At 57.5% G+C, this 26201-nt stretch overlaps 1 protein-coding gene across 2 annotated transcripts in view; it reads right to left on the reverse strand.

Annotated features, from left to right (window-relative positions):
- The window catches only part of BOP1 (BOP1 ribosomal biogenesis factor), a 103820-nt gene that overhangs the window by 66849 nt on the left and 10770 nt on the right, over nucleotides 1–26201 (reverse strand). For both annotated transcript variants that reach the window (XM_073329845.1, XM_073329846.1), the window contains exon 3: nucleotides 14815–14940. In XM_073329845.1, coding sequence (XP_073185946.1) covers nucleotides 14815–14940 — 126 coding nt within the window. The remainder of the gene's footprint in view (nucleotides 1–14814; nucleotides 14941–26201) is intronic.

Below are 26201 nucleotides of genomic sequence, written 5' to 3' on the forward strand. Positions count from 1 at the left end.
CAGTCCCACTCTCCTGCTAAACCTCCCCCTCTATTCCCGCTCCACAAGAGGGGCCTGCCTGCACAGAGCCGCTCCTCCATGGGGCCGGGTGCCTGTGCTTTGCTCGCGTGAGCCCAGAGCCTCTCCTGTAGCAGAGCCCGGGGCTGCCGAATTCCCACCACGAAACTAGCGTGGCCAAGGAGCCGCTTTCCTTTCTGGTGAAATAAATCTTTCCCAATCTCTCTTCGTTACAGCTCAGTTAAGTAGCCAAGCTCCGTAACCTTATCCCCGCTTCCCAGAAAAATAAAATACTTCATGCTGGGATTAAATGAAAACCAATGGAGCAGCAGCAGCAGCAGCAGGAAAAGACACAGGACAGAATGACGTGGGGTTTAAAAACAGCAGCGAGCGGCGCCGGAGCCAAGGCATTCCTGAGCGTGGTGAGGAGCGAGCGAGTGCTCTCGCCTCTGCCAGCCAAGCCGCCGTGCTGGACGGGCGCGGCCATACACACACACACGTGGACCGGGGCGGGCATCAGATCTTTGTCCCAAAGGGATCGCCTGTTGCGGGAATTACCTCAGCACATTTGCATTTCACCCTTCAGGTTCCCTCTCCTGCCTCCAGCCCCAACAGAGCGGGAGAGTGGGGAGAATGCTGGGAGTGGCTGGGTCTCTCTCCCAGCCTCCGGGGGCAGATCCGTTAGGACTGCTGGCGATGAGCGAGACCTTGGAGAGATTCTGGTCCAGGATTCTCCTTTCCCCTCCCCACGCCCTTTCAACGTGAAGTGTTCCCACCGTGGCAATACCAGAGCCTCTGTGTAGGCCGACCAGAGGCACAAGGGTCCCTCCATGGCCTGCGCAGCCAGTCAGCTGTTCACCTTCGCCCCTCGCGCTCGCTCTCAGCCATTGCTGCCACCAGGTTTCTCCCTGAGCCTGGCAGCTCTCCCCAGTTCAGTGCTCTCTGTCCTGTCTACTCCCTTCTCCCAGATCACTAGTGACCCTCATGAAGATCAGACCTAACACGGAGCCTGTCACGGAGTCCCTGGGCGATGCTCTGGAACTGCTCCCTACGAAGCCAGGCAGGACTCTGGGGAAGTCTCCTTTCTGTGAGCAGCCTGTCTGCAGGACACACAGCTCACACAGCTTCCACCTTCCTGGGTCTGACCTCGGAGCATTCAGCCTCCTCTGCCCCTCCATGCGCTTCCCACAGCAAGTCTGCCCAGGCAGGGTCCTGGGGAAGCCAGAGGGTCCTGCCCCCAACTCCGCAGTCAGATGTGACTCTCAGCCAGCCAGTAAAACAGAAGGTTTATTAGACGACAGGAATATGGTCTAACACAGAGCTTGTAGGTGCAGAGAACAGGACCCCTCAGCCAGGTCCATTTTGGGAGGCCGTGAGCCAGACAACCATGTCTGCACTTCACTCCATGTCCCCAGCCAGCCCCAAACTGAAACTCTCTCCAGCCCCTCCTCCTCTGGGCTTTGTCCCTTTCCCGGGCCAGGTGGTCACCTGATCTCTTTGTCTTCAACCCTTTAGCTCTCACCTTGCAAGGGGGGAAGGGCCAAGGCCATCAATTGCCAGGAAATAGGTTGTCAGCCATTCTCCGTGTCCAGACCCCTGCACACACCTGCCCTCTAGGGCTCTGCAGTGATCATACACCCTTACTCCACCACCTAGATACTTAAGAACTGCCTAGGGGAAACTGAGGCACCCCCACACTATTCAGAGGAAACATTAAGAACAGTCCCGCTTCATCACAGAGCCCCACGCCCCACAATGCAATAGGACAAGTTACCCTTGGGCCAATTCCCAAGCCACATGAAAGCGGCAGCAGAGCCCGTTTGCATTCTGAGAAATACTGTAGCAAAATCTTCACTGGAAGCCAAGGTACAGAGACTCCTGGCCCTATGGGAGAAGCGGCTTCTCCCCCGGAACGAGCAGAACTGGCTAGCTAGAGGCAGAACATTATTACAATAGCGTCTCAACGGAGATCAGGGCCCATGCGTGACAGGTGCTGTGCCCAGATACTGAGAGCCCCCTCCAGAAGAGCAAAGCCAAAGAGATAAGAGCCTGGTGGGGAAAAGCAAGGGTCAGCCCCATGCCACTGAGGAAGGGAGGGATTACGGGCTTATCTTCCACGGATGCGTGAGGGCTCATCTACACCTAAAAAGCAGCAGCAACAGGGCTGTACGTCATGGGAAGAGTTCTCCCCATGGCCTGGCTAATCCGCCTCCCTGAGGCGAATTCTTCCGTCGACCTGGCACTGGCCGCACAGGGACGTGGGTCGGCTTGACTATGCTGCTCAGGAGCTTGGATTGTTCACACCCTGGCCTGACCTAGTTTTACAGTGTAGACCAGGCTTTCGTACAGGGATTACTGCCCTCAGGCCAGCCTAGCCCAAGTGGCCATACTTCAATAGGACACTTGAGTTATCCAGAGTGATGTGAGCAGCTGAATGAACAGAGTAGCTGATGGTGAATCACTGTAACTTGAGATGTTGCACTAGAGACTCAACCTGCTCCCTGCTCCCATGGGCCCGCTAGCTCCAGCTTAAAGCGCCACTTGGCTGGAGGTAGATGTGTGCATGGGGACTGGAAGGCAGCTCCCGGTGTTGTGAAGGACATGCCCGACGTGACTTCACCAGGTCACATGGAGGGCCTGGGCCAGAGCTGGGAATGGACCCCACGTCCCAGTCACAGTCCAGTGCGCCTCTGCTTGGTGATCAGTTCTTAGCTCTGGAACATGCTTTCGCTCCTCTGGCTGCCAGAGCTCAGGTCTGGCCCATGCAGGGCATATGTATTTCCTTCCCAGGGAACCAATGGGAATTTGGAAATCGGCGACACTGATTCACTGAGTGGATTTTTAACCCAAAAAAACAACCAACCAAGCAGGGCTGTGCAGTGCCCAGCACAGAGGGGCACAATTCTGTATTCCAGCTGGGACCCCGTTTATTTCCAACACACCTCCCACTGCTGCTTACTACCTACAGGAGCGTCACCTTCTGGGTAATCTGAGCATCCTGAGGTCGTTCCTTCTGTGCACAGCAGGGAGTGAACTTTGCTCACCAGCTAGCAAGAGCCAGGATGACGTCAGTACACACACGTTTCTCTTTTCTCCTATCCCCTCCCCAGACTTCCCGGGGTGAAATCCTGGCCCCACTGAAATTGACAGGGTCAGGCCTTCACCCTGTCACTTCTCAGGTAACTGCCCGTGCTCCCTACGGCCCAGCTCAGCCACCAGCTCCTCTCTGTATTCCTCTCACGGCCACAGAGCCAGCAGCTAGTTTGTGAAAGTTTACCTGGTGCTCCGTAGTTCAAGCTTTTTACTTGCCCTGTTAAAGAGCCTGTCGAAAAGGAGTTCAGGAGCTCAGATGGGTCCAATGAGTTTATTTCACACCTCTCCTTCACCCGCAAAGCCGCCAGCTCTCCAAGCCCCCGGCCACACCAACCTGTACTCCCCTTAAGCAAAGGGCAGCCCAGCTTGCTGCCCTTTCCCCAGCAGCCCTGCCTGGCTGCAGCTGGCCAGGGAGAGACAGCGGCTATCCTAGCTCCTGCTTTTGGGGACACCCAGCTGACCGCAGGCCCCGCTCAGGAACCCTAGTCTGGTCCAGGCTGCTCAGCGGCACTGCAGGCTCCACAGGGAGCTGGGCAAACCAGCTTCAAGTCCGGCCCTGAAATGCCACTGTGCCGGGAGCCTTCAGAGCACAGGCCCAGCCGGCCCAGGGGCTGGGTGCGGCCATGGCAGACACAGAATGTCTCCCAAGCAGCCCCTGGCCACGCTCATGGAGTACGAAGCCAAACCATGGGTCAGATCACAGCACATCAGTTCCTTCCCTGCACCAGCCTGAGATCAGAAACCATCCCTGTCCGGCTTTCCCGGCGCAGCTCCTGGAGCCACAGACTCAACGGCCAGCCACTGCCTTGCCTGAGCGACAGAGCTTGGCCCAGACATCGCGGGGGCTGGTTGATTAGCCCTGCACCTGGCTTTACAGAGCCACTTCAGGTCCTGGATTCGACCGAAGCAGCCTCCTGCCTCCTCCCCCCACCCCCAGCTCTTCCTCTCACTCGTGAAACGGAACCAAGGCTGACGAGGCGGGATGCTGGAACTGGGGCCAGCAATTCACGGGGAGAGCCACCTCCCTCACAGGTTCATTCTGAATGAGCTCCTCTCTTGGGAGGAGAGAGCAGTGTTGATGTGCAGCGCCCCCGATCCGCTAAGCCAGCCCCCCATGCTCAGATGCTGATTCTGGGGAAGGGCCCTTCAGGCCACCACCTACAGCAGGGTGACAGCATGACTTTCTGAGCCCATGTAATCTCTGGAGGGGCCGCGCAGAGGCCCGCGATAGCTGCCTGGAGGCTTGGGCAGGCTTGGAGCAGAGACCCATCATTCCTTTAGAAGGGGAGGTCATGGGCTGGATCTCTGGCTTCCCAGGCCAGCGCTCTGCCCATGACATTAGGGAAGCCGCTCCAGGCACTCCAAGCAGGGGGAGTGCTCCACACTTCCCTGTGGCCCTTGTGCCTTGGAAAGATGGTGGAGAGGCTGGCATGCACCTTCACCTGTACCATGGCGGGGACCACAGCCATTGCAGGGGGAGCAACGTCTGCCACAGGGGCTATGAGTGATCCCTGCCCTGCCTGGGGGCTAGGGGAACGTTCAGACTGTTCTCAGCTCCTCTGTGCCAGGCCTACAGACGTGCAATGGTTACACTGCCCTGGCCTTCGCTGAAGAGCCCTTTGGGTACACTGCAAACCGGGAACGACATGCAATACCTTGGCCTCACTGGGCCGCCACAGGGGAATACAGACCCAACGTTAGGCGTCACGGGAGAACCACCCACAATTCTACAGTGGCGAGCCTGGCTCCAGAACCGAGCATGCCGCGCTGCCTACATTCGGGGGACTGCGGTACGCTCTGCAATCAGCAACAATTTGTACAGCTCAGGCACAGCCTTTGGACCTCTGGCCAACAAGAGCCCTGGCTGGATAAAGCCTGGGCAACCTGCGTGACCGATAAAGTGCAGACAGGGGAGGATCTAATGGGGTTAGTTCTTCAGTGTAAACCCTGCGCCTTCTCCTTTCAGCAGACACGATGCCGGTGAGTTTCCAGCAGCGGGAACGAGATCTCAGCAGGTTTGCTTGGGAGGAGGAGATTTGCTTCAAAAGGGACGAGCTGAAAACTGAGCCGGAGCAGAGCATGCAGACCTCGCACACAGAGGGGGAAAATAAATGGAAAAAAGTTTCCGCTCCTCAGCTGAAAGTTGTTGTGGGTTTCTCTCTCTCTCTCTCTCTCTTTTTGGGTCAGAGACCTGATTGTTTCAGTGTAATTCACTGATGTAATTCCTTCCAGAGTAAGAAAGTCTTTCCTGTCCCGATTGAGCTGCTGTGCGAACACTTTAAATATCAAGTCTGGGGCAGCCAGAAAATAGAGTCATTGAGTTCCTCTTTTTTATGATTGTATCAGCACCAGTTAATTGGTTTCTTTTCCTTACGCCACACACCAGCCCCGCTTGGGCCTCGTGCTCTGCTCAGGGTAGCTCTCTGCAGAGCAAGCCTGAAGCAGAAGGGTTACTGCACTTTCGCCCAGTGCCAACAGGCGGCACAGAGCCAGCCTGAGTTTCCATTTGGAAATGCCAGCCTGGCCCAGACAGAACCCAGCTGGGACGGCGTGCAGGAGGAGGTAGTCTCGCAGCGCCGACCTATCCTGGGGTGGCAGCGTGCAGAACAAGTCTGCCTCGATGCTATCAAATCCCTGCAGCTCCAACACCCCGATTGCCCCCGCCCCCGAAACACAGGCGCGGCGCAGGGAGAAACTTTCCACTCTGGCTGCAGGACCTGGAGGCCGAGCCTTCGCCAGCCTCTTGCAGCTGCTGAGGCTGCCCCACTCAGGCGAGCCCCAGCCACTCTACCATCCTCCCAACGGCCCAGAGTCCAGCCTGAGACGCCGAGGGCAGGGGAACGCCTTGGTGCTAGATCCCTCCAAACCCCTTAATAGGGAGCAACGAACTAAGGGACAGAGCTCAGACCCCTCCCGCCCCATCCAGGGTGGGTAAGCCAGGGCGTGCGGAAAGCTGGGAAGCGTAGCAGCTGGGCTGGGCGGCCCTTTGCCCAGACCCAGGCTTTCCGCCCTCCGAAGAAAGCTCCAGAGCGCCTCAAGCCAAGACCATCAGGAGAGGCAGCATCTGAGGGCCCAGCCGCACGCGGAGAGGTTCACCACCTGGCTGCCTCTGCTGTCCCCAGCCAGACAGTCAGGTGTAGCACCTCCTGCAAAGGCAAAGTGGGAACAAGCAACCTACAGAGAGAGCCCATGGACCCGCCCAGCACCCCCAGCAGGGGACAAGAGCTGCTCCAGGCTGCACCGGGCCCTTGGCCTCCTGTTACGCTGCCACAGGGGCACATGGCTCTTTGCTCAGGCCTCACAACCAAAGACAAACAGGGGAGGACGAACCGCTGCGCCGAATCGGACCATGTGAGGGGATGCCTACCCCACACAGCCCCTGAGGGGGTTCATCTGGGCATGAGAGGCCAGTTAACGCACCAGGCAGCACTGGGGGGAGAGCAAGCCAGGCTAAACTGAGACTGAAGCCCAGCTGGGGAGGGGCTGGATGGTGACTAGAGAGCCAGGAGGTTTGTAGAAGAAAAGGGCTGCAGGACAAGTGTCTGCTGTCACTCTCCAAGGCACACAAGAGGTAGGAAGCCGTCTGGGGAGACGGCAAGGAGCCTGAGCGAGCAGACCCTGGCTGCCAGCTCCAGGGTCCCGGGGCTGGAACCGGAGTAAAGTGAGAGCCTGGGTTCCCCTACCGGCCACGGAGAAAGGTAGGGCGAAATCCCTTGAAGTTAGGGGTGTGGGGACCATGGAGCCCAGAGACCGATGGAAATCCCACTGCAAGGTCATTGGACTATCACGGAGTTGGACTCCCTGCAGCAGGAGGGACCACCGCAGCAACAGAACGACTGTTGGCAGAGGGCACCATATGGGGAAACGGCCACTACGCCACACCTGGCCATGAGGAGGCGCTCCCGCAGTGAGCCAGCCCCTTTGCAGACCAGGAGCCCATCTAGCCTGGTATCCTGTCTCTGACAGCGGCCAAGACCAGGTGCTTCAGAGGAAGGCAGAATTCACTCCAAAGTGGACAATTATGAAATAGCAAAACACAGGGAGAAACTTCAGTCCGTGGCTGGCTTACACCCTGATGCAGGCATGATTAAAGCCCTTACACTTTTATTGTCGCTAAACAGAACTCTGGTGCTCTCATAATCCATGGGAATGCCTAGCATTCGTTACTTTTGCAAAGCATTTGGCATCAATATCTTGTGGCAATGAATTCCACAGGCTAATTGTGTGTTAAACCCTTTACATTATGTGTGGGAAGAGGGGTGAATAAATCAGTTTTAAATTTGTGCCTTTTCCATCTCATTGATTATCCCTTTACTCCTGTAGCCGAGATGGTGGCAGGACTGCCCAATTTACCTTACCCATACTCTGTTATTTTACAGACACCGATAGAGTGTCCCCTTAGATCCCATTTCCTCTCTAAACTAAACCACCTCAGTCTTTTAAACCCCTCTGCGTACATAAGGTCGTGTCAGGTCTTGGACTGCTCCCCTTGGCCCGCTCTGGAGCACTCCCCCCATTTCTGCGGTATCCTTTCAAGATGAGGAGATCAGAAGTGAGCACATGATTCCACAGATGGACACCACATTGATTCATAGATGATTTTCTGAATATCTCCCCATCCCATGTCTTACGCACCCTGACTTGGTGGGCTGCTCTCTCTGCTGCTGGGCACCAAGCCCAGGCTTTCATGGCCTTGTCCTCCGACAGCCCTTGGATGTGTGAGAAGAGCTCACGCTATTCCTCGCAACAGGCGCTACTGATGAACATGCTGCCCATTCACCTAGCCTAGCAGGGTCTGAAGTCCCTCCCACGCTTCTCTAGCCCTGGATTGAAATGAACGAGGGTCTCTAATGTTTCCGGGATGGGAGCAGAAAGGAATGGGCATGTTTTGGAGGAGAAGGTAGCAAAATCATGACGTATTTTCCTCAGCTGCATCAACGAGCAGGGGGCGGGAGAGAAGAGACCCCAAAGAGATGTGTGAGCGGGGCTGTGCACGAACTGGCCCTCAGCCTGGCACAAACAGAGCAGGACTCCTGCTGGCTCTGAGCGGGAAGGATGGGGCCAGCTGCCCACCAGCCCTGGGCCGAGGCGCACTTCTCTGGAGAACACACTGCTCCTTAGACCACGCAGGGCGGCAGAGTGCGGCAGATGCGTGGAGCGGGCAGAGCGAACTTGGAGCCTACATACGCAGGAGAAGAGCGAGGCTGGCTGGCCTGTTACACCAGGCTCGCAAACTGCAGCACCCCTAAGCGCAGGTGTCCGCACCGCTCCCCCCGCAGTCAAACCAGCTCTCACAGAGCCAGCACGAGCCTTGTCATCCGCAGGGGGCAGGTCAGGAGCCTCCGGGCCTCCTCCTCCAAGGAGACCATGCACTTGGCTCCAAGATGCTCCCAGCCAGGGAGACGAGGCGTTCCACCCCATCCCATCACTGCTGAACGAGACAGTCACCACGGCGGTGAAAAGGACTGAATGCCCCTGCCATGCAGCCCATGGGTCGGCACGTGGGGGAGGTGTGCCCTGATGCCCCAGTCCTGGGGCAGGGGAGAGGACGGGCAGTCCGGCCAGCACCTGTCCCCAGGGTTAAGTAGCGAGGGTGTAGACAAGCAATCCCTGGCCTTATGGCCGTATGGCTAATTACGGCCTCTCGGCTGCCTTACCTCACACCCCTCTGAGGCCACTGTGTGGGGCTAAGGGCTGGCACCTCTCCAACGAGATGTGCTAAGTGTTTAATACGGTCTGGAAGTGGGAAGCCCCAGGCATCTGCTACAGCTAGCCGGTCAGGAAGCACGCACACACACACGCACCCGCAGTGATGAGTTTAAGAAGCTGTCTGCCAGCAGTACATTCTGAAGGGTTTTTTCCCTCTCTTGGCTAATCAGCTACTGAAAGAAGAGCTCCCTCAGCCCCGCCAGCCACGGCACTCTCCCCCAGCCCGGGTCAGCTGCGCTGCGGAGGAGGGAAGTGGGCTTGGAACGGCCGGCGGCTCACTGAGGAGCACTCAACGCACCTTCATTCATTATCCACTGACATATGGAATAGTCATTGCGGGAGGAAACAGAACCAAACAAAAGCCCCAAACTGCTTCCTCCCAGCGAGGCCTGACAGCCCCTGCAGCCATTCATCTCAGCCCCGTGGAGAGGAAGAGACACTTGGACGGGACGACAAGTGTTGAAGTGGCTGTGGGGCCTGGAGGTGGGGAACGGCCCCCCCAAAGGGAGCTGCCTTAATTGCCAACCTGCCCAGGGAAACGTTTACACATCCTGTGCTTTCATGTCCTTCACCACGCGGGACCTGAGCACTGACAACCAAGAGCGGGTGCGAAGGGAGAGGGCCCTGCGGGCGATGCGGAGTTCCCGTGCCCGAGAGCGCCCGGCCAGGAAACCAAGTTATTTTGTTGTGTCTCTTCTCAGAGCACACAGTGGAGTGTGATTTGGGCGCCTGGCCAGCCCAGGCGCTGACGCCTGCCAAGCGAGCGGGAGCTCAGGGAGAGGAAATTTAGTCTGCGTTAAGCACGGGGGCACTGTGGGTCACAGCTCGGATTCTTTAGGACAGAGCTCCGAAACCCACGCACCCACAGCGGCAGAGCCAGCCAGCCCAACGGCAGCCCGAGTCACAGCCCACGCCCGGGGACGCCACCACGCAGCGCCCCACTTCCCAACTATCCAAGTGTCATCTCACCACTGGAGGCCGGGGGCTGTTACAGGCGACATGGGACCGGCTTCGTGCTATGCACAAAACACCCCTCCGCAGGTCATCGGCTCGGCACAGAAACCCGCCAGGAAACAGGCAAAGGAGCTCCCAGGGGGCAGCCAGCACAGCACCAGCCACGGGCAGCCCTGGGGGCTCGGCAGCCGACATTACCCAGCATGCCATGCAGGCTGCTCACTCAGACCTCCACTGCAGGGGCTGGACCTTTCTGTGCAGAGCAGGAACATCCAGAGCTCTGGTTAATTAGGGGTATTAAACCTCCTGCTGTAGGGGTTTCAGACAATGGATCAGACACCTGGGGAGGGGGCAGATGACCCTGCTGAGTGTCCAGTTTCTCACACCTTCCTATGAAGCACCTGGTGCCAGCCAGGGTCAGTGACAGGAGACTGGGTTAGATGGCCTGGGGTCTGACCCAGTCAGGCCATTGCTATGCTGGTGGAGCGGGAGGACTGGCTCTCAGTCCTGTCAGCTGTGCAGACTGCTCTCTCCTATAGAAGGTGAAGGTAGTTGCAACCTGTCCCTCTCTCTTAGCAAAGCCTGGATGCCCCTGGTTTGACAGGGACCAGCAGCTCTGAGGGCTGAAATCCACTGCCAGCAGCAGCCAGCCTGGGCGAGCCCCACTCCGATTTCCTGGGTACAGCTTGTGAGAATCCGGGGACTAGAACCCGGGTCTGCAGAGCCTGGGTCAGCTGATGTTCCCACAGCGCCACCAGGAGACCATGCAGAGGTACAGCCAGGGAGCACCATGGAGACCACCCAAGAGACCCAGACTGACGGTACCCTACAGCCCTCTGATTGGCCAAGCACCCGATTTATCCTCAGGGGTTGCCCCTGGAAGTTGTCCAGGTAACCACACAGATTTTGGCCCTTTGCTTGAGCTCCAGCCTCCCGACTCCAGCCCGGTACCAGCTCTGAGCTCCGGCCTCCCAACCCTGGCCTGACTCTGAACCCGACTCTTGCTTACGGGACCTGGCTATTGCAATTCCTCCAACTCCAGCTTGGTGATTACTGCCCTTGGGCAGACCTCAGCCCAGCTGTGACCGCTGGGCAACACCACCTACAGCCCAGGCCCTTACACAGCCTGGGCTGGTTCACTTGACTAACTGCACAGTTGTGCTGAGGAACACCCAGCTGGACTCAATGACCTTTGCAGAGAGGAAGGGTTTGAACCCTCCCCCAGGAACAATCACAAATCTAGAAGGTTTTGAAGTCCAGGATCTCACAGCAAGCACGGCAATATGCCCTCCCAACAGAAATGGGGGAGGCAGCCTGCCCAGAGGCAGTGCCCTGGGCAAGTCCAGTGCAGGCGGGAAGAGGCAGCAGGAGCAGAGATCTCGCTGAGCCCCTTCCGAGAAGAGAGCCGCAACCTGCAGTGCAATTCTGCAGAAAGGCCCCCTCCTTCCCCTCCACACGCACAGCCCAACCCACCAGACCGCAGCCTTACGGTCGGGGGATGAGTGAGACCGTAGCCAGGTGACTCCTTCAACGATCCAACTGGCTCAGTAGCTTCCACAGTGGCTGGGCAAAAGGAAGCCCCAGGTTGTGGGGTGAGTGCCCAGTACCTGCTGGTGGGACTGGAGTCGGGAGGCTGGCTGCTCCCCACAGCACCTAGTGGCAATAACTCACCAGATGTGGGGAGGGGGCATTAGTGTCTCTAAACAAATCCTCCTAAACAGACTTCAAAAGAGCTTCTAATTCACCCTGGAGGGCGAGGCCACACCTAGAGCGTCAGCTGGAGTCAAGGCTCAGTGAGAAACTGGCGCCCTGTTGGGGGAAACATGGCTGGCCCCGAGGGGGGCTGGCTCCACGCTCTCTTAGGGGGAAGGGGTGGCTGGGCCCCAAGCCCTCAGCCAGCTATAGGCAAGCGAGGGCTCTCAGCAGAGGCAAACACAAAGCATACAGTGTGCGCATCACAGCCGCAGGAAGCGGAAGCCTCCGGGCTCTTATGGAAGAGAGATAAATACAATCACAGAAAGGGGGTTGGGGGCAGGGGGAGGGAAGTCAGGAACAAAACCACTGAAAGTTGTTCTGATGTCAGCAGGTTCTGAATCAGTGCTTCCCCCACTGGGGCCCTGAAATAGGACCAGCTGGGGAGACAGACCTTGAATTCCTGCATGAAAGGGTTTTTCCCTGGGTTATGCTGCAGCCATTACACAAGTGTACATTTTCTAAAGTCGTATATTTCACTTCTCTCTAAATCTCTATTCCAGATCTGGGGGCAGGGACAGCCCTGGCCCAGGTGGGCCTCAAGCCCGCTAACATCTAACCTCCAGGGCCTTCACGGGACCAGACAGGCAAGCAGGCTCCCAAGCCCCCTCCTCTCAAAGCAGACTTAACACGAAGGTCCTGACCTCTTGCAATTGCTGCGTGTCTTATGAGAGCTGGGGTGTCCGCCCCGCGGCCCAGCCAGCCCCTGCTCGGGTAATTCCATCCCGGCTCTCGGAACAGCAGCCTGTAGCTCCGGACACCCCGCCAGCCTCGGCGGTGCGGCCCCGGGAGGCAGAGCACTGCACCGTCTCCTCATCCCACGCTCTGGGCCGAGCGAGCTCTTACCCTTGGGTTCACAGCCTCAGACCCAACCGCTGCCCCAAAACAGGCAGGCTGAAGACGATTAAGCAGTCTTGGGGGACTGCAAACTAACGATCACAGAACCAAGAGCGACGAGCCCCATTGCGATTCCAGCTACGCAATCCCCAGAAAGCTACAGCAGCCTTCTCTCCCAGCCTAACCCAAGAGGCAAAGCACTCCAGTGCCTATTGCCTTATGAGCCTAGGGTGGGTCCTTGGCTCTCTCCTGCCCACGTATCTTGCCTCTCTGGGCCTCTGTATCCCCTCTGTCCTGGCACTGGACTAGAGGCTTTACCGGAATCCAATGTATCCCATTTACTCCATTCCCTTTGGTCACTGATTGGGCAGCTAAAAAACAGAATCAAGTTTGCAAAAAGAAAAGGAGTACTTGTGGCACCTTAGAGACTAACCAATTTATCTGAGCATGAGCTTTCGTGAGCTACAGCTCACTTCATCGGATGCATACCGTGGAAACCGTCGTTTCCACGGCATGCATCCGATGAAGTGAGCTGTAGCTCACGAAAGCTCATGCTCAAATAAATTCCTTAGTCTCTAAGGTGCCACAAGTCCTCCTGTTCTTTTTGCGAATACAGACTAACACGGCTGTTACTCTAAAAGAATCAAGTTTGTCCAGCAAGACCAATGTTTCACCTTCCCTCCGGGTTAAGCTGCTTACCGCTGATGGCTCCATTATCCTCTAGAACATAAGAACAGCCACATTGGGTCAGACCAGCGATCCCTCTAACCCTGCATCCAGTCCACTCACAGTGGCCAGTGCCAGGTGCCCCAGAGGGAATGAACAGAACAGGGAATCATCAAGTCATCCATCCTGTCGCCCGTTCCCAGCTTCTGGCACACAGAGGTTTAGGGACACCCAGAGCATGGGGTTGCATCCCCTGCTCATCCTGGCTAATAGCCATTGTTGGCCTAGCCTTCATGAACTTATCTAGTTCTTTTCTGAACTCTGTTATAGTCTTGGCCTTCACAGCATCCTCTGGAAACAAGTTCCACAGACTGACTGTGCGCCGTGTGAAGAAATACTTCCGTTTGTTTTAAACCTGCTGCCTATTCATTTCACTGGGTGACCTCTGGTTCCTGTGTTATGAGGAGTAAACAACACTTCCCTAGGCACTCTCTCCACACCAGTCCTGATTTTATAGACCTCAGTCATATCCCCCCTTTGTCGTCTCTTTTCCCGGCTGAACAGTTCCAGGCTTTTTAATCTCTCCCCACGCAAAAGCTCTTCCAGACCCCTGACCATTTTTGTTGCTGTTCTCTGTTCCTTTCCCACTTCTAGTGTCCGTTTTGAGCTGGGGCGACCAGACCCGCCGTAATCACAGAGCGGGCGTACGATGGATGGACGGACGTGAACACTGGCTCTCAACCTTCATCCCCTTATTTTACCAGGGTCCGAAGCAGACTGAGAGCGATTGCCAGGCTCACCGCTCCTTGCGAACGTTTCCAGTGCACACTGGCTTTTCAGTGCAATTCTCTGTGGCACTCGACAGGCATTAGCCAGCAGCCTCAGCACTGCACGGGGCCTGCCCTCCAGACAGCAGCATCTTCCCTTGCCACGCATGGCTTTCCCCACAGCTAAGTGCACCAGGCGCTTTCACGGGCTTGGCTCACTCACCGTAGGGGTCTTGTGGAGGGTAAGTTCAAAGCAGTTTGGGTACCAATTTCCCAGACACACAATGGAACTGGTGAAATGGCATGTATGCCCCCCCCCCCGCCCCAGCCCACAGAGCAGCCAGCGTGGGGGAAATTCTCCCCTTCACCCCAAAGGCGAGCCAAGAAAGCCTCCCTGTTGATCTCGTCCCATCCTGCTGCCTGTTTTGACCGAGCACTTAGTCTCAATTCCCTTTCCTTTGGCCTTCCTGAGCACCAGCTTGCCACACGCCAACATGCCAGATCTTCCGACGCACTATGGAGGGGGACTACAGCACCGCTTTCTCCAGCATGGCCCCTAGCTCCCGCTCCGTTTGGGACACTGCTGAGGATTTCCCTCCTTGCCCTGAAAACACTCCATACAGATCAGACGTCACAGGCCTGAAGCTAAGTTTTCCAGGCTGTGGACCCCACAATGAATTACTCAAGGTATACGAGAGCAAACTGCACATGCAAAAAAAAAAAAAAAATCCCACTGCTTCCCAGGTAGTATCAGCCGCCTCCCCATTCCTTCCTGCTGCCAAGAACTACTTCCCGGCCTCTTGACTCTCCCTTGGCTTCCCAGTCTCCGCAGAAGAGTTCTTTTCGCCTTGCCCCAGCCCTTGGAGACCGGCAGGCTCTATAGCAAGCAGGGACCAACTCCACAGCCTTACCACTCACCATGAACAGCACTTTGCAATGGGCCCGAGGAAACGCCCAGCTCACAAAGCCATGCCTGGCTGACCAAGCCCATCATGTCTCAACCACAGCAGAGCTTATGCCACTTCAACCTGGGTCCTACCTCTTCGTCTGAGCTGTCCTCCTCGTATTCACCCTTCAGAGGCAGTTCCTGCTGGGCGCTGGGCTTTGAGTCGGTCTCCAAGCTCTGGCACTGCACTTGTTCCTTCTTCTGGGAAGCCATCCTGGCCTGCAAGGCAATGAGAAGACAGACTCGGTTCAGTGTGACCCCATTACACCGACTGTGCGTGACATGACCACTTGTTTGACTCGGTAACCTCCCCCATTTGGGAATTTCAATGAAGCTCCCAGAGTGCCCGTCAGCTGCAGAGCATCACAGAAGCCAGGACCTACTGAACTCCCAAGTTTTTCCCCCCACCACCCAAGCCCTTACCCTCAGGATCCTGGGTAGACCAGGGTCACCATATTACCCAAGGAAGGAATTAGTTTATTAGACTAGGTGATTCTAAAAAAGGAACAGCCCACCCTTACAGCCCCCAGGAACAGCTCACCCTTACAGCCCCCAGGGCTGTGAAGAGAAAAAGGAATTAGCCCAACCTCCTGGGGGCTAGCCATTGGGGCAATCTTCTAGGCAGCTGTACTGCCTTCCCCAGCCACAGAGGAGAACACCCTCTAACTTGACTGACTTTTTCTCCCCCCTGCAGCTTCTGCTGGCCGGTCACCTTCTGCTAAATCCCCCAGCCAAGGGTCAAACCACAGGCACCTGCCCCACACAGCCCATGGCATAACCCCCTCTGGGAGGACACTCGCTCATTCCACGCCCAGACAAGGCTACTGCAGAGATGGGGCGCCAGACAGGACATGGGGATGGGGACGGGGAAGGCATGCTCTGGTTAGCCCAGCCCTGCCCCGCCCCAGGAACAGCAGAGAGGGATGTGTGCAGGCTCCTCAGACCCTGGAGGGGGCTAGCAGCTCGGGAGATAAACGTCTGGCTATTCAGAGCACACAGGCCTGGGCAGCCCCTGCAGGCCACATCACACATTCCCAGAGCAAGCCGGACCCAGCTCTGCATTCAGCATCCCCTTCCCTGCAAACCAGCAGCCTCAGGATTTCTGATGCTCGCCCCACATGTCCCTACAGACTCCCCACCCACAGCCCGTTTAACTATGGCAACCAAGATTTAGAACCGTAGGACTAGCAGGGACTCGAGAGGTCGTCTAGACCAGTCCCCTGCACTCGTGGCAGGACTAAGTATTCTCTAGCCCATCCCTGACAGGGGTTTGTCCAACCTGCTCTTAAATATCCCCAAGGACGGAGACTCCACAACCTCCCTGGGCAATTTATTCCAGTGCTTATCCACCCTGACAGGAGGATTTTTCTAATGTCCAACCTAAACCTGATGAAATACATCCGAGAATGCTCAAGGAGCTGACTGAGGAGATATCTGAGCCATTAGTGATCATCTTCAACAAGTCCTGAAAGACGGGAGATTCCATAGGATAGGAAGAGGACAAATACAGTGCCCATCTGCAAAAGCGGGAATAAGGACAACCCAGGGAATTATAGGCCAGTCAGCTTAATTTCTGTGCCCAGAAAGATAATGGAGCAAATAATTAAGCCATCAATTTGCAAACATCTAGAGGATAATAAGGTGATAAGTAACAGTGGGTATGGATTTGTCAAGAACAAATCGAGTCACACCAACCTAATAGCTTTCTGTGACAGGGTAACAACCCTTGTGGGTAGGGGGGAAGCAGTAGACGTGGTATATCTTGACGTTAGTAAGGTCCAGAGTGATGGGAGAAAGTCTCAGGCTAAGGCCACTGCAGGTGCTGGCACCCCAGATTCACACTGGGGTGTCTAAAGCCGATGGACAATGTATTTGAGACACGGGCTGAGCAGCAGATGGGCCTTTGCTCGGTCTGATGCCCTCTGGTACAGCCAGCCCCCAAAGCGTCCCTGCAAGGTGTGGGCTCGCTGATGACACCCAAGGGTGCTGCCATTTCGTAACCACAAGTTTTTCTTTGTGCCCAAGGCAATTCTAGCAAAGAATGGGCCAGGCACAAGGCTGCACTCACAGCCCTCTGCTAACTGTGCACCTCCCAGCAGCTCAGGGTACCCCGGGCAGCGCTCCAGAGCGACGCGCACCTGCATCTCCACGGTACCTAGGGGTGCCCACAGCATATCCAGCCATGGGTCCCCCTGACCGCTTGTCAGAAGCGATGGGATCAGATCGGATCTGCCTGAAATGGCGCCCAACACAGCTTCCAGCACAGCACAGGGCAGCCTGGCAAGGCCCCCGGTGTCCGCACACCCTGCATGTTGAGTCAGAGAGCTGCATGCTGGGATGTGTGGCGTGCGGGACTGCCCCCATGGCATTCCAGGCATTAGCCACCCTGTGCAGCCCGGGCAGGGCTCAGCCTCACTCCGACATGGGTAACCAGACAACACCACGTTGCAGAATGCGCCCACTCGTTGACCTGCAGACCCGGCCCTGGAAAAGAGATTCTCCCCCAGCCCCCCTCGGGGGACCCAGGCTGGATCGGGTTTACCAGAGGAGTCAATGAAATAATCAGAAAAACAGCCCCAGAACACCCCCCTCAGGGGAGCAGTAAAATCCACACAGCGTGCGATCACCTTCGACTGTACACAACACCAACGCCGCTCCCGCCGAGCCGCAGGGAGCCGGGTGGGAGAGAGCCTGGAAAATACAGGGCCAGCAAGGGGATGAGATTACTGCAAAAACAAAAGGCTTTATTAAATTTTTTTAAGAAGGAGATTGGAGATAAGTTTTTCTCCAGGCTTTTGGCGCTCAGATGGCTTTGGACCGGAGTTTCCATCTCCCCCCCCACTCACTTCCCCTCTCCCCCCGCCACCACGGTGAGCTTTGGAGAAAGAGCTCGCACTGCCAAACCGGGTCACTGGCGCTGCAGGCTGCCTCTGACAGCCAGTGGCACACCATCCTCCGCCCTCAGTGCCGGCCCCTTCCTAGAGCCCTCGGGCTGCATAGCCCACCGACACCCTCAGCAGTGACCTAGCCAGCAAAGAGGAGACAAGCTGTGCGCTCCCTGAGAGCGGAGATCAAACCACGGTCTCTGGGCTGCTTAAGCAGAGCCCTTGCGTAAAATCCGTCCCAAGTCACCCTCTAGCACATCTGGGATGCAGGCAGGATTCTAGTGCTTAGCGATTAACCACATCTCCGGGCATTAACCAGCTGCGGAGAACTCTCCCTAGCAAAGCAACGGTCCCCAAAAGCCACGAGGAAGTCCACAGACAGGGCAGCATTCGAGCACAGACTGGCAGAGACCCTGCCCTGCTCTTGACCAAAGGCTTTCTGGGGAGCTGCTTTCTCGACGTCTACAGGTGCCCGGAAGCTAGGCAGGCCTTTGCGCTGATAGGAGACTCAGGACTCGTCGGGGGAAGCCAGCTCACCCCTGCAGAGATGATCCAGATGGCTGGGTACATGCCGAGTGCACTCACAGGTCATTCCTTTATCAAGGGCTGATTGGAAAACCCTTCGGTGCATTTCGCAGGTCGGTTGGTTTTGGTGCTTGGAAGAGCTCTGCTAGGAATCAGTGCGACGGGGCTCAGCTCACCCAGGGGGCAGCAGTGCAACCATTTAGTAGATTAGGGCCCTTTAACTTCTGCTTGAACTAATCGGGAGTGGTGGGTAACCCGGGGGCTTTGCTCGGCGATCAAACCAACAAAGAGCGCCTCTAATAGGCCCAGCTGCTGGGACACTGCAGTCCACTAGAGGGCAGCACGCAGCGCTGAAAGCTAACAGGGGCAAGCTAACAATTGTCCCTGGGGCAGCCCCCCACTATTGCAGACCTGCACACCCCACATCCAGCTCTGCTGATGCCCTTCAATCCTGGACTGCAGTCGGAGACGTGGGACAAGATCAGGGAAGGGAGGAAAAAGAACGAACGAGAAGGGAAAATACTGAACGGAAAGCGAGGAAGAAGGAAGGAGACGGACGGCAGAACAAACTTCGAGACGCATATTAAAAAGAGCCAGAGAACAATAAAGCACAACGAAGCACAGCCGTAGGATGCTACATTTGAAAAACATAATGAGAGCGACTGCCAAGAAGTTACACGGAAATCCAGGCGCCCCATGTCCCATCTGACATGCAGCCTGGCATTCAGCCCCGTAACCCCCTCCTCTGCTGGACCAGAGCAAGCAGCCAGCTTTCCTGGCAAAGTCCAGCCAGCACCAGCCACTGTTGCATCCTCTCACCTGGCACGGAGAGAGCCCCAAGCCCACGTGGCCGTGAAAAAGGTGAACGAAGCATGGCCTATGCTGCAGCTGAGTGGGGCGAGAGCGGCTGCTGCGGTTACACTCGAGGGCCGGGGGGGGGGGGGTGGGTGAGTGCCATTCACTGCCTCAGCTCAGCAGTAGCTCCTGGGCCTGGCCACAGGGGTAGGTCTAAACGCAGGGCTGGCCCGGGTCAGCTGACTCAGGCTCACGGGTCTCTGGGCTGTTTAACTGCAGCACAGATGTGCAGGCTGGGGCCAGGGTCTGGGCCTCCACGAGGGTCCTGGAGCCCGGACTCCAGCCCAAGCCCGAACGTCTACACAGCCGTGGTAGGGCTCTGCAGCCCGAGCCAGCTGATGCAGGCCAGCCCTGGGGCTTTAACTGCGGCATAGACACACCCAAGGAGACTGAGCAAAACTCAGCGGCTTCGCTGGGCTCCTCACTCCCCAGCCCAGGCCTGCTCTCTCCTCACCCCCCCCCCCGCCGACTTAGACCAGCACCAGAGAACTCCCCTCTCGCCTGAACAGGCTGGAAAATACCTGGCTCATTATCCTCCATTAGGGAGGGACCAACGACTGCACCCCCCACCCCTCCAGGAGCCCCCCTTCCAAAAGGAGGAGGGGTGAAGGTGAATCTCTGGTCTGCTGGCAGGCCTGGGGAAGAGGTGCTGCGGATGCAAGACGTCTGGGGAAGGGGCTGCTGCCGAGAGAGGAGAAGGGATGGATTTGGGGTGACTGGTGACAGCACTGGAGGGGGGGGGCAGGGAAGAGGAGGAATGGGAGCAGCGAGCCAGGTGCGGGATTAGTGGCAGGTGGGGTGGGTGTCCAGGGCAGGAGAAAGCAGCATGAAGTGTGCACAGGAGTCCAGTGTGATGTGCGAATGCGAGAGAGAGTCCAGGAGTGCGTGAGTGGGACGGTGGGCCCGTGGCTGGGAGCAGCGGGGGCTGCACTCGCTGGTGTTTATGGCAGAGGCCTGCTGGGAGAGCTGTGTCTGGACTGCTGGGTTTCCTTCGCAGTTCTGCCAGGCTGGGACATGCCCACGGCTGAATGGAAAGGGCTGGGATCGGGTCTATGCTCCTCTCTGCAGCCTGCAAATGACCAGGGAAGCCTTGACCTGGGAAAGGTGAAAACTCAAGTCCAACCTGCCGATCACATGGGTGTAGGTGTCTGTGTGTTGGGAACGGTGCCCCCACAGGGGTGGGTGTGTGCGCGCGAGTGTGAGACTTTACAAACTGTTACCCTATTTCTCTTGGCAGCCCTTCTGGGAGGCAGACCAGCCAGACACCCCGTCACACACAGAGAATTGGTACAAGGATGGGAGGATTACCAGAGGGAGGCAGGAGAAGGCCAGAATTAGGACTTGCAAATTCCTGGTTCTGAGCCTGCGCCCCACAGCTCTCCCACTGCACTTCTCTGCTGACCTGCAGCAGCCCCTCCCAGTCTGGGGCGGGCCCCCTGCTGACCAGTTGTGTGGGCCTGGCCAAACAGCATGGTAGCTTTGTGATATGCCTTAGGAGGAAACCGCCGAAGCCCCTTTCATTAGTGAGCCACGTCCGCGTTTGGGCCTCAGTCGCCAGCACACTCGGGATCTGTCTACATCAGAGGACTGTCTTGCCCGGCCCCCGAGGTCCTGGCCCAGGAGGCTAGCCCCCGGCCCCTCCCGTCCCCCCTCCCCTGCAGCCACTCTGCCATGCAGGCAGCGCTCCGGGGCTGCCTGCTCACGCAGGGCAGCTTCTCTGGCTCCAACCAGGCGACACGGCAGCCAGACATGCTGCTCTGAGCGGCATGGTAAGGGGGCTGGGGCCGGGGGGCTGGATAAGGGGCAGAGAGTCCCAGGAGGCAGACAGGGAGCAGGGGGCGATTGGATGGGATGGAGGTTTGGGGGGCAGTCGGGGGGAAGGGGGGTGTCCCGGGAGGGGGCAGTCAGGGGACGAGAAGTGGGAGGGGGATAGGGGCCAGAGGCCAGGCTGTTTTGGGGGCACAGCCTTCCCTACCCGGCCCTCCATACAGTTTTGCACCCCGATGTGGCCCTCGGGCCAAAACGTTTGCCCGCCCCGGTCTACATGGCAGTAAAACCCGCGGCTGGCCCGGGACGCTGCCTCAGGCTCGCAGGGCTCAGGCTAAGGGGCTGTTTCATTGCAGTGCAGACTTTCAGGCTCAGGCTGGAGCCCAGGCTCTGGGACCCCGCGAGGTGGGAGGGCCGGCCGTGGGGCTCTCCTTGCAGGGCAGACATACCCGCAGAGGCATGCAGGAGTTCAAGTCTCTACAGCAGCTCTGTGAGCCCAGACGCGAGCGGGCCCGAACCAATCCCCCATATTATACAGAAACAGCAGCTGGAACGGCCATGTCTGCCAGCTCAGAGCAAAGCCCCTTGCCGAGAGCCTGGACCGGCCAGGACTGTGCTCTCCGAACAGCGGGAGAGTTCGGGCACGTCGGTCATCGCAGTTCAGAGAATTTGCTTGCATGGGTCTGAAACTTTCACTGATGTTAAAGAGCAGACAGACGCTGAAGATCTAGTCTGCTGACCTGCCTAGCCTGGCCCAGAGCCCTCATGCTGGGGGCTCCAGCTGTAGATGGAGGCGAACGGCCCCCCCACTCCCCCCAGAGGGCGGACGGCTCATCTTCCTGGCTGCAGCTGCCCCAGCCTCTTCCCACCAGCCCCAGCCTCCCTCCCAGTAGCTGTGTGAAAGCCACCAGACATCCAGCAGCGTCTCAGGCCAGCCTGATCGGGGTCTTACTGGGTTGGGCCTCCAGGAGGCAAAGGAGGGATAACGGGACAATTAGCCTCGGGAGTCTTGGCCTCTCTCAGGAGCCTGAAGGGCTACTGAGGTTAGCTCTGACCAGCTGTTATTAGGGCAGCTCTCCCCAGCTCACGGCCCTGTACGTGCACCAGAACTAGACCTCTAGGCTCCCCATTGCTACCGAAACGGGGAGTCTCTGTGCTGCTGCTCCCCCGCATCCAGCTGCCCCCACTGCCCTGGAACATCCAGCAACGGGGTTTGCAGCAGCCCACGGCCCACCAGTGCAGTGAATTCGCAGGCAGCGTGTACCGACTGGTGCAGCCCAGGTCTGATGAGGAGGATAGCTGCTAAAGAAGTTTCTGAGCCCTAGGCGTGGTGGAGATGCCGAGCCCGGAGAGGCTCCGGCCCAGCACGGAGGCCAGGACGTGGCACAAGAGAAAGCTGTGCAGACACCCCCCCAAAGAAGCATTGCCTGCTGCTTTCCTGACCGGGCTTGACAAAGCAACCGCCACGCCAAGCTAAGCACCCGAGAGAACCAAAAGGAGGATGGAAGAGGCAGGTCCTTCAGCTCCAGGGGTTGGGGAGAGGGTCTCTCCTTTGGAGGAGCCGACACCTCAGCTTCACCTGTTTCCTGGGGGAAGTGAGTCAAAGGGTGGGGGTCTGCAGCCGCTGCTGATCAGTCACGAAAACAAAGCGAAGCTAGTAAGGCTGTTAACCAGCCTGGGGCTAACTCACCCCGAGCTGCTCTAGCCTCGCGGCCAGCTGCGTGGGCCAGGTGTTGCAGACACCACGCTAGCTTCCCAGGCCAAAGCCCTGCCTTGCCAGCAGCACCATGCTGCTGGGATCAGCTGCGGGGAGACACCCCTGAGCGCACTGGCTGAGACGCCCGCGGACAAAAACAGCAGCAGCCATCGAGTGCCACAAACCAGCCTAGGGTTCGTAAGCATGGCAGGCAAGGCCTTCGGTCAGGGAGAAAGCAGCGCCTGCCTCTGGGAACGCATGGGGTGTCCCAGGGCCAGGAAGGCCTCGCAAGTGCTGACAGACCAACCTGATAGCTCTGGGCCTTTGACCACCTCAGTGCTGCACTGCACGGGGCGGAGGGAAGAGAAGCAGCGACTGGGCAGCATAGAGGGGAACGTACTGCGGCCTCACTCGTCGCAGGGGGTGCCCCGAATCCTTTAGAAACAGAGCATCCGATCAGACCTCCCTGCTGAACCGTGGAGTGTGACATCAAGCTCTCGGGGGGCCCCTCGGGACAGCAGGGTCCTACTGCCAGTCTTGGCACAAGCTCTGCATGGATAGCGTCCCAGGGCTGCCTATCCCCAGCGTGGCACAGACGGATTCCGGACTCTTTCACGGTGCCCCAGAGAGACCGGCAGAGCCGAGGGGGCTTCCTGGATTATAAAAGCAGCCAATAAACAACTCAGCATGGCCTTCAACGGCAGGCAGCTGGGCTCCCCCGGAATCAGGCCGCTCTGCTCCGCACAGGGGCTGCCCGGGAGGAAAGCATGGCCTGTCACGTGCTGGAAGCCCTCAGCAGGAAATCTAACCTGATGGCAACGGCCTAACTACTGCACAGTCCTGTAACCTAGGCAGGCGCGAAGGACAGAGGCCTCGAGCCTGCCAACAGGCGGGGCAGTGGCCCTTTGGCTCTGGGCCCCCGAAGGGAACGGGGCGGCTCAACTCCGTCCAGCGCCTCCCCACTCAGACTGGATCCTGGCTTATCAACGGACTCAAGTGGCTGTTGCTGTCCGGGAGGTGCCCAATGAGAGCCAGGGCAGCGAGACAGCAGGGGGCTAGGGATGGAAGTTTGTTGCATGGCTCCTGAACAGGAGAGCTTTGCTTCCCAGCTGCTTCCGTCTAGTCACCTCCCAGAAGCGTCCTCCCCCACCACGGTGGATTAGCAGGATGCCCCGGCACTGTGTGTTCTGCTCCATTGCAAGAGCTTCCGGGCCTTGCCAGTGCGGGAGAACAAGCTCAGAGCTTTAATGCCATGTGTGCAGGAGAGCCTTCTCCTCTGCCACTCTGGCCATTCAGAACACCCTCCTGGCCACGCTGGCTACTCTCTCTCTACATCGCAGCCTAAGCCCCTCTCCTGCGTCCAGGCACCCTAGTTTCACCCCTATCCCCCCATTAGATAGCTGAACGAGGAACTACTGTGCATAACAGACACTAGCTGTGGGTATGGAAGGAGACAGCCCCTACGCCTGGCAGCTGTCGCAGCACACGCTGATTTCCCTTTCACAAGACGACAGGCCAATCCTGTTGGTGTACACTCCCAGAGCATTCAAAGAGTCTTCGCTTACCCCTGCCACAGGACAAAGCTCTCCACAAGCGGTCTCCTTCCTGGCATTTAGTGCCCTAGACTTGCAAAGCACTCCTGCCCCGAGTGAAACGTCCAGGTCATGATTTACGGAGAAATACAGGTGTCAGACACCAACAGTGCTTAGTCACTTTGACTCAGAATTCAGTACGTCTTTCGTACACTTCCATCCCCTACACGCATGACCAAAGCGGGTAGGTTTCTGAAGCACCAACTCTCTCAAAACTTCTTGTCTCACAGCATCGAACCAGAGGAGCACATGACCATAGGCAACCACCAGAGATCAACAGAAGGCCTATGGAACACACAACCCCAAAACCAGAGAGCTGTTCTCCCAGGCTTTCACTACAGAAGCCAACAGCCCCCCCGGCCCACTCTCACTTCAGCTTGCTTTCTACATGGAAACCAGGGATTCTCAAATGCTGGGTTGGGACCCCAAAGTGGGTCATGACTGTGCTCTAATGGGGTCACCGGGGCTGACGTTAGACTTGTTGGGTGGTGTCGCTCAGTTTCCACCCCCACAAAACCAACCCAGATTATTTTGCATTTCAGTGTCCTGACCGTTTATATTGCACCATTGCTCCTGGATCTGGTCCCTACTCTACTAGCCATGAAGTCAGAAGGACGCCCCGTGAGACAAAGATACAAAGCTCTGGCAAAAGAGATGGCCAAGCTCTAAGGGCTAGACATGCGTTAAGAGGCTGCCAAGACAGTTGAGCTCTCGGACATCCACACGCTGACTGTAAAGGAGTCCTGGCCTACCAGTTCCACCCCCTCGCTGCATGCAGGCAGAAAGCAGAACGGCAGACGGTCGGCAATGGAGAGTGTCAGTTTTATGCTCAAAGCTAAATCGCCCTCAAACTGCCCCACTGTTCGTTCAAGTGCATGTAGGTCAAAAGTTTGGCAAAAGACGTGGTGGACCAAAACAGATGGATTTACTCATCAGGACACCGAGTCGCCCTGAAACTTTCCCTGCAAGGTAGAATACCAGCATCATTCCCGCCCCGTTCGTAAGGCGTCAGAGTCCATAAAACTGCCCAGGAGCCTCTGAGAATCCACAAGACCTCAGGGCGGTGAGGCACTCATCCTGGGCCTGCCTCCCTGAAGCTTCCACAATCCGGGGGGTGGGGCACATTTCTCTTCACAGCCTCTCCCCACCTTTACTGCTCTCCTTCCTTGACCCATGCCCAAAATGGCAACCCACCCCTACCCTGCTCCCCAACAGCTGCGACATTGCTCTGACAGGACCCAATCCCCTTCCTAGTTCAGACTCAAGATGCAGTCTAGGCGTCTTGTTCCTTCTGCGTGGACCAGAGAACAACTCTGGCCTGATGATAGAGGTCCCTGGGAGTGTCTGGGGATCTCCGGTGCTTGGTTAGCTGAAGAAGCTACCACAGAAGGGCTTTAATGCAGGAGAGGGGAAGAGAAGCCGGCACCTCAGGTCACCGTACGTTGCCTGATATTGGGACTTCCTTTCAGGGACAGAAGCTAGAAAGCTACCCAGATCAGGCAGCACCAGGGTCCATGCAAACCCCAAGAGGGTCCTGTGCCCCGCCAGGCCCCAGAGTGCGGACCCATGGGTCTGTACCAAACCAACAACCTCCACACCAGCAGTTACTGATCATTGCTGGGCCCGTCTCCCTCTCAGGCACCAACAGCAGACCCCCGGCAAAGCACTTGAGCAAAAGAACAAGGAGAAGAGCAGGCTGTTCCGAAGTTGGACGAGGGAAGGCAGGTATGAGCGCAGTTCAAGGGAGTCTACATTGCCACCGAGGGCCATGGAGAGGCATCCTGGAGATTACACGTCCCACCCGGGGCAAAACAGCCAGGTTTAAATGAGCGGTCTCCAACACTGGCGTGGGTGAGGTGCCCTGCTCTAGCCCCATCCGGTTAGTTCGTTCTGACAGGCCAGGCCTGTTTTCTGAGTTGAGTGCTATTTCCAGGGCAAAGGCCAAACTCTTCAGCCACATGGGAGGGTGCCCAAGAGCAGCAGTATTTGACACAGTGTACACCGCAGACCAGGCCCTACGCCCAGCATCCTACGCCTCCACACTAACTGATCTGCTTCTTTGACACCGCCCATGGGCTGCTGGACAGGTTAGCAGCACAGCTCGCACCGTAGCGAAGCCTGGACACACCCGTACAGCCACGAGCCAGAGGAGAGGGCAGC

The sequence above is a fragment of the Lepidochelys kempii genome, chromosome 2 (assembly GCF_965140265.1).
Source record: "Lepidochelys kempii isolate rLepKem1 chromosome 2, rLepKem1.hap2, whole genome shotgun sequence".
In the NCBI taxonomy this organism is placed as follows: Eukaryota; Metazoa; Chordata; order Testudines; family Cheloniidae; genus Lepidochelys; species Lepidochelys kempii.